General features: G+C 37.4%; 1 protein-coding gene across 2 annotated transcripts; it reads left to right on the forward strand.

The window, feature by feature from the left end:
* Positions 1-878: 878 nt before the first annotated feature.
* On the forward strand, positions 879-7172 carry LOC131546516 (zinc finger protein 750-like). Of its 2 annotated transcripts, XM_058786120.1 has the most exons (4): positions 879-948; positions 1292-1498; positions 4495-5421; positions 6392-7172. In XM_058786120.1, exons 3-4 carry the CDS (start codon positions 4592-4594, stop codon positions 7014-7016), a joined length of 1455 nt encoding a protein of 484 aa, XP_058642103.1. In that variant the 5' UTR covers positions 879-948; positions 1292-1498; positions 4495-4591; the 3' UTR covers positions 7017-7172. The 2 variants fall into 2 exon arrangements, with proteins under 2 accessions (XP_058642103.1, XP_058642112.1); XM_058786129.1 differs by lacking the exon at positions 879-948 and having other exon boundaries at positions 1477-1498; positions 4554-5421.
* The last annotated feature ends 329 nt before the right edge of the window (positions 7173-7501 follow it).

Genomic DNA, 7501 nt, shown 5'->3' on the forward strand with positions numbered 1-7501 from the left:
CACTTTCAAATATCTACTTAATTTTATATTGAAAATAAATGCCTTTCTGATCTGGTATGTGATGGGAAAAGGAGTTGCACGAGTTCAAAGCACAAATCTCGCGTCTTTTACTCTGATACTATAGTAATACCCGTGTCTTCTGCAGTGCTGTTTATGCAGCCAGGCATCGGTGGGCGGAGCTAATTACAGCCTCTGCTAACAAATTGGTTTATTTGTCCTTAGAGTAAATACACTCGTTTCTTTTGCTTGATGCGATGCACTTGCTGCCTCAGATACAGCTGTTCTATAATGACAGACAAAACACAGATGTCTGTCATTCGCTGGTCAAAAACCTTGTTAACTGCATTTGAGCTTGATTTTCATATAATGTTAAGTGCAAGCGTCTGATAAAGCCACAATACCAACTCTGACGACGCAGTGTTTAATTAACTACTGAAAAATCCTCCTCCCCCTATATTTCAGTGCTTCAGTGTGCCATGGGATTTTTATTTATTTATTTGATCACATGTGGGAGAAAAGTTTTTTGAAAATCTAAAAATGCAGAAAGTTTCCTGTAAGGGGTAGGTTTAGGTGTAAGGTTGGTGTAGGGCGATAGAATATACGGTCTGTACAGTAGAAAAAGCATTACGCCTATGGAGAGTCCCCACAAGGATAGCAAACCAGACATTTAATACAGTAAAACAACAACAAACTAATTCAAGACAATTAATAGAATAAAATGCAAATAAAAACTAATACACGTATAAATATTATTATATTATATAAGCAATTTTGTCATTACTGATGGAGGGCACTGTGTGTGTGTTTTTTTTAATTTTTAATATGAGACATTATTGCAGCAATAATCCCATCTCTGCTGTACTCAGGACCTGCTGAGCCGCTCACCTGTGCAGACCTGCCTGCATCTGTCCTGTCCTCACCTGCTCCTGTTTACAGTCGACTGAAAGTGTGAGAAACTAGACATCTACACCTGCTGGTTCAGTCAAACTGACACACCTCAAACCCTCCATCACACACACACCTGATAGATCCACAGGACAGCACCTGAGGTTACGCTGAGATATCTGTGTCCTCCGGACAGAGAAACACATCGATCAGCCGCATTCTGATCATGTCAGCCTGATAACACGCCAAACAAAACATCTCTGTTCATTTCTATTCAAATATGATCGTTTGAGATTACCTCTTTAAAAAAAAAAAAAATTCTTAACAATCATATCTCTTTGTCTGCAATAGAGATTTTTGCACATGGAGTTTGCAGCTTCTCAAATATTATACTATATGTCTACAGGACTTCTTCTTAGCATATTTAAACACGATGCAGCTTGAAGCGTGTGAATGTTGTTGTGTCCTTGGGGCCCTTCACACGTGACCTCAGCGGACAGGTAGAGCCAGTCAGACAGGTGAGCTCCTCAGAGGAGTTAAGAGCTAAACCTCACCTGCCCCAGACACCTGTCACAGGACCAGCGCACAGCAGAGCAGAGCAGCGCAGATAAAGGTAGGAATAACATCAATCCAACAAACTCAACTCCTGAACATTTATTAGGTGTAAAGCAAGGGCAGTAAATAAAACAGATGTGGTTTAATTACAGCTTGACTCAGCGAAACCAATCCTTTCAGGTGCTTTTCACACAGCAATAAGATAAAAAATAAATAAATAAAATAAACAACAATTACCTGCTAAAGTTCAATGGGGGGAAAATGGTAAAGGAATTACCTGAAACCTTATTCATTTAGAGATTGCTACATTTCATAAATAGTCGCAAAGAAACTTGGCTAACACACTGAATTAAACAGTTTTTAAACAGAAAAACTGAAATGTTAGTTTCTTGTAAAACATACTCTAATTCTAATAATAATAACAATAAAGCCATTTTAGACATGGAGTTTGTTTTTGTGTGTTTCTAATAGCAGCTACTGGTACTATATCTTGAATAACTTGAATAACAACAAACAAATAAATAAAATGACAAAGAACTTTGATGAAGATCCCATTATCATGATTTTACAGCAGAAATTCCAGATTGGTGTAGCCTAAATTACGTTTACCATGCCAAACCCTTATTATAGGCAGAGTAATTCTCAAGATGTTTATGCTATTTTGAAAAACACACGTACGTAAATATATTTGACAGACAGAAGTTTTTCTGTTCACCTGCTGCCCCTTTTTCTTGTGGTGTCCCCCAAGGGTCAATATTGGGCCCTATGTTGTTTTCTTTGTATATGCAGCCCTTGAGGTATATTTTTAGAGAACACAATGTCTCCTTCCATTGTTATGCAGATGATGTACACATTTATTAGCTTGTCGAACCAAATGACAAAGCTTAATTTCTGTCATTACTTAATTGCCTGAGAGATTTAAAAATATTGCTGGATCAGAACGTTCTTTGTCTTAATGAAAATAATAATAATAACATCCTGGGGATTTACGTGCTTATGTAGATGCACTTGGTAATTTAGGATTGTATGTTCGTCCATTTACCAAGAATCTTGGTGTGATTTTTGACAGTGCTTTTAAATTTGTAAAACAATTAGTTCTGTTGTAAAAGCCAGTTTCTTTCAACTGAGACTGTTGGCTAAAGTCAAGCCCTACCTGCCGCGTAAGGAGTTTGAAAGTGTAATTCATGCTTTTATAACATCTAGACTAGACTACTGTAACTCTTTATATGTTGGTTTGGATCAGTCATCTCTTTAACTGGGACTAAAAAGTATGAGCACATTACCCCAGTCTTAGTCCTCAGCGACCTGAGGAACCTGCGCAACCAGCTGCTGCGACACACGACCAGAACACGACTAAGTCTGCTCTGCACGAGGAAAGATAAGACGGAAAAATACAATAAAACGTCCTGTTGGTCAGACAGATGGCCGCTGTTGAGTGTCTGGATGCAAATGAGCATGACTAGCATGATACAAAAGAACGACGGGCTGATTTTCATATAGCGCTGCGTTGATTCAGTCTCATCACCTCAGGCTAGAGTTTCACGACTGCTTTATTATTCAAACACCAGACCGAACTTTAAAGACGGGACAGCTATTATTCAAATGAGCCACTGAAGGAAAAGCACATCAGGGATGATTTAGTAGAGCACATCTGGGGTCATCCTGATAAAATGTTGTGTATATTAAATGTTCTTGTGGATATATAAAGTTTGGGATGTTTTTATTCAGCAAGGATGCAATAAACTCACCGAAAGTGATTGTAAAGACATTTATAATGTTACATAAGATTTATATTTCAAATAAATGCTGAATTTTATATTCATCAAACAATCCTGAAAAATAAAAAGTATCACAGTTTCCACAAAAACATAAAGCAGCACAACTGTTTTCAACATTGATAATAATCAGAAATGTTTCTTGAGCAGCAAATCAGTATATCAGAATGATTTCTGAAGGATCATGTGACACTGAAGACTGGAGTAATGATGCTGAAAATTCAGCTCTGATCACAGGAATAAATTACATTTGAACAGATATTCACTTAGAGAACAGTTATTTTAGATTTTAATAATATTTTACAATTTTACTGCATTTTTGATCCAATAAATGCAGCCTTGATGAACAGAAGAGACTTCTTTAAAAAAAAAAAAGTATGTTTTTAGAAAGCAAAAATATATATTTTCTGTGTAAATTAAAAAATTCAAAGCAGGATGATAAAAAAACAAACAAACAAAAACAGTTTTACCATTAATGAACATATCAAACATCTTTCTTTGCCACAATGAACCACAAACTAAACAGAAAAAAAATAAATAAACACAATAATAATATAGTGAATAATTGTAAATAAAATTAAAATAAATGTAAAAAAAAATCATGTCTTGCATTTGAATATAGTTCACCCAAAAATGAAAATTCTGTCATTAATTACTCACCCTCATGTCGTTCCAAACCCGTAAGAGCTTCGTTCATCTTCAGAACACAAATTAAGATATTTCTGATGAATTCCGAGAGCTCTCTGACCCTCCCATAGACAGAAAGGATATTACAACGATAAACGCACAGACACGTTGCAAGTGACATCAGAGGTTCAACCGTAATTTTACGAAGCTACGAGAATACTTTTATTCAGCAATAATAACAATTTATTCAGCAATTCTTCTAATCAGCATTGTTTACATTCGGCATCCTCACACTGTCTACTGAATGTAAACAACGCGTACGTTCTGAGACGCTCTCCAAAATGGCAGAAGACGGTAACTCGGGGACAAGAATTGTTGAATAAATTATGTTATTATTGTTTTCTTTGCTCACGAACGCATTCTCGTAGCTTCGTAAAATTACGGTTGAACCCCTGATGTCACATGGATTGTTTTACCGATCTCCTGTCTATGGGAGGGTCAGAGAGCTCTCGGAATGCATCAAAAATATCTTAATTTGTGTTCTGAAGATTTGGAACGACATGAGGGTGAGGAAATGAGAGAATTTTCATTTTTGGGTGAACTATCCCTTTGAGTGTCCAGTGATTAAATGTCTCATTCTTCTCTTTATAAGGATAATTGATGTGTTACTGGTAGGAAAGAGTCAACCATCATCCTTCTCTACAATCGTAGGATTTTCCAGCGGCCAGTTCTGAGCTCTCTCCGTCGCGATGAACATCCCTGAGAAAGAGCGCAAACCGAAGAAGCCTCACTACATCCCTCGTCCACCGGGCAAGCCCTTCAGATACCAGTGCTTCCAGTGTCCCTTCACCTGCAACCAGAAATCACACCTGTTCAACCACATGAAGTACAACCTGTGCCACGTCTCCGTCTCCATCAGCTCCGGCCGTGGCGGCTCAGCGCAGGAGGATACAGACGAGCGCTCAAGCCCTGATCCCTCACGTCCTCCAGCTCCGTCTTCATCTCCATCTCCAGACATCTGTGAGGAAACCTCATCTCCTGTGTTGAAGCCCGAGGTGCTCCGTCCTCACGGTCCTGGGTCGGTCTGGAGGCCTGCCGCCGCTCTCCAGAACGAGCCGCACCTGCCGGAGAGAGTGGAGGGTTTCCCCTATCACCCGGGCTTTCATCCCCACGCCGCTCCTACAGGTTTTCTCCCACTGTATCCTCACTATCAGCCATACATCTACGAGCCGTATGTCCTCAGACCGTGTCCTCAGATGTTGTTCCCGATGGAGGAGTATTTCAGGTACTACTACACGATCCCGGCTCACAGCTACATTCCGCCGGAGCAAGCGCTCCCCTCCCTGTACTCTGTGATGGATGTGGGCTCTGTGTATGATCCGTATGCGCTCGTCGTGAATCTGAAGGAGGTTCAGGTGAGTCCGCAGACGGGACGCTCCGCTGCCGGATCACCTGACAGACCAGACCCTTCCCACAATTCACAGCAGACACCGGATGAGAGGGGTGCAGCACCAGCCAGCCAATCAGAAGAGAGGGGCGGGGCCACACGAGCACAAGAGGACAGGAGTCTCCCAGAGAGGTCAGAATTTAATTATTTTAAATTACATTAAATCAAATTATAAATAATCTATAATCTCACTGAGGTCAGATCTTCTACGATTTAATTATTTTAGTAAATCATTAATTTTACAGTGTATAATCTCCATGAGGTCAAAGTAAATAATTTATTTAATTATACAGTATATATTAAGTTAATTGTATACAATTATAAATGTACAAATTATTATTGATATCTTGACAAATTAAATACAAAATATATTAAAAATTGAACAAACTTCCTGAGATCGGATCTAATACAAATGATTTATTAATGATTTATTTTATTAATTATTTACTACTTTAACAATTTGTTTTATCATTAATTGAAATATGTAATAATAATTTTACGAATGACTGATAATTTGACAAAGTGTTAAAATTAAAATTACATTAAACAATCTCCCTGAGGTAGGATCTTTTACAAATCACAAATTAAATAAATTAAATTCATAATTTTACTATGTAATACATAATAAAAACTATACAAATTAATGTTAATAATTTCACAACATATTCACATAAAATTGCATTTAAAAATGAAATAATCTCTCGATGGTCAGATCTTGTACAAAACAATTATTTATTAAATTATTAATTTCAACATTTATTATATTTTTATTATTTAAAATTACAATTGTGTGTGTGTGTGTGTGTATATATATATATATATATATATATATATATATATTCTGTATTATTTATATATGATACATTATTATAATATTACAAATTAATATTGATCATTTTACTAAATAATAAATACAAATTTAATTTGAAAATTTAAACTCAGTTTTTTTAAATTATACAATTATTCCTTTTACAATTTCTTATAATTTATTTATAATTTATGAATTTATAATATCAACTATTTTTAAATGAATACATAAAAAGCAAAATAGTAAAAAAAAAAAAAGGAAATATTTTTACTCATTTCTTGTTTCTGTGCACAGGGCATCACGTGCATCCAGAGAGATGGAGAGAGGGGGAAATGACAGTAAAAATGACAGATTTGATAAGGATTCTTTGGTTCCTCTCAACCTCTCCAGGAGAGCCAGTCCTCTGAATCTGTCTATGACGACTACATCAGACACCCAATCACCCAGCGGCCTGATGAATGAGGGGATTGTGGGTACAGTGACATCACGAGAGGACGATCATTTACCTGTAGAGAAAACAGCCGCGTTCGCTCTCTGTCAGCTGGCTCAGTCCGGCGTTTCAAACCTGAGCAGAAACATCAGTTACTCTGATTCAAGTGTCTTTCAGGAGCAAGAAACAAAGCTTCTGACCTCAGTCCGAAGTCCAGCACCTGATGTGAGCGAAGCAGCTTCCACTGACTCTAAAACAACTCCAGATGTGAAATCAGGTGTAGGTGTAGAAGACTCCGCCCCTTCCGTTGCCACTACAGAAGTCTCCGCCCCCTCATCAAATATTCCACATCAAACACGGACAAAAACACACGGAAAACACAACCTGAAGAGAAAACAGATGAGCAGCCGAAGCAAACACAACCTGAGGAAGAGAATTTGCCGTTCAACACAAAAAAATAAAATAAATCCAGTAAATGAGAGACTATAACCAATGAAGTTTAAATATTTCAGGGAAACTCAGCTCTTATAAACTATCATGTGAAGCACAGAATCATATTTATTTATACTTTTTTACTGTTAAAATTATTTTCCTTGCATTGTTTTGAGGTTTTCTTACATGCAAAATAAAAAATGGTGGAACTGGTCTGAAATGACTCTTTTTGCATTCATGAACGCTTCAGTCATACTGTTTGAAGACTATTTAAACACAGGCCTTAACTTCAGCAAGATCTGCACATGAATGCAAGTCTGTTTATGCCAGCGACGCATATTTAAGTGAAGCAGGTGCATCTGAAACCTGATAAACCGCTATAAAGCTGCAGCTATACAGTAAAAATCTGCAGGTTCAGACATGTGACTTCAGCGAGACTGTTAAACCTCTCTCTCTCTCTCTCTCTCTCTCTCACACACACACACACACACACACTGTCAGACACAGAGCAAACAGATCAGAATGACTCACTGAAGGCCTTT

This window comes from Onychostoma macrolepis, chromosome 01, assembly GCF_012432095.1.
Source record: "Onychostoma macrolepis isolate SWU-2019 chromosome 01, ASM1243209v1, whole genome shotgun sequence".
Classification (NCBI taxonomy): Eukaryota; Metazoa; Chordata; class Actinopteri; order Cypriniformes; family Cyprinidae; genus Onychostoma; species Onychostoma macrolepis.

Bases quoted from the DNA above. Each gene is read 5' to 3' on its own strand.
- LOC131546516 (XM_058786120.1), top strand. From the start codon at position 4,592: ATGAACATCCCTGAGAAAGAGCGCAAACCGAAGAAGCCTCACTACATC. The intron at 5,422-6,391 runs GTCAGAATTTAA...TTCTGTGCACAG, and splicing joins GACAGGAGTCTCCCAGAGAG to GGCATCACGTGCATCCAGAG.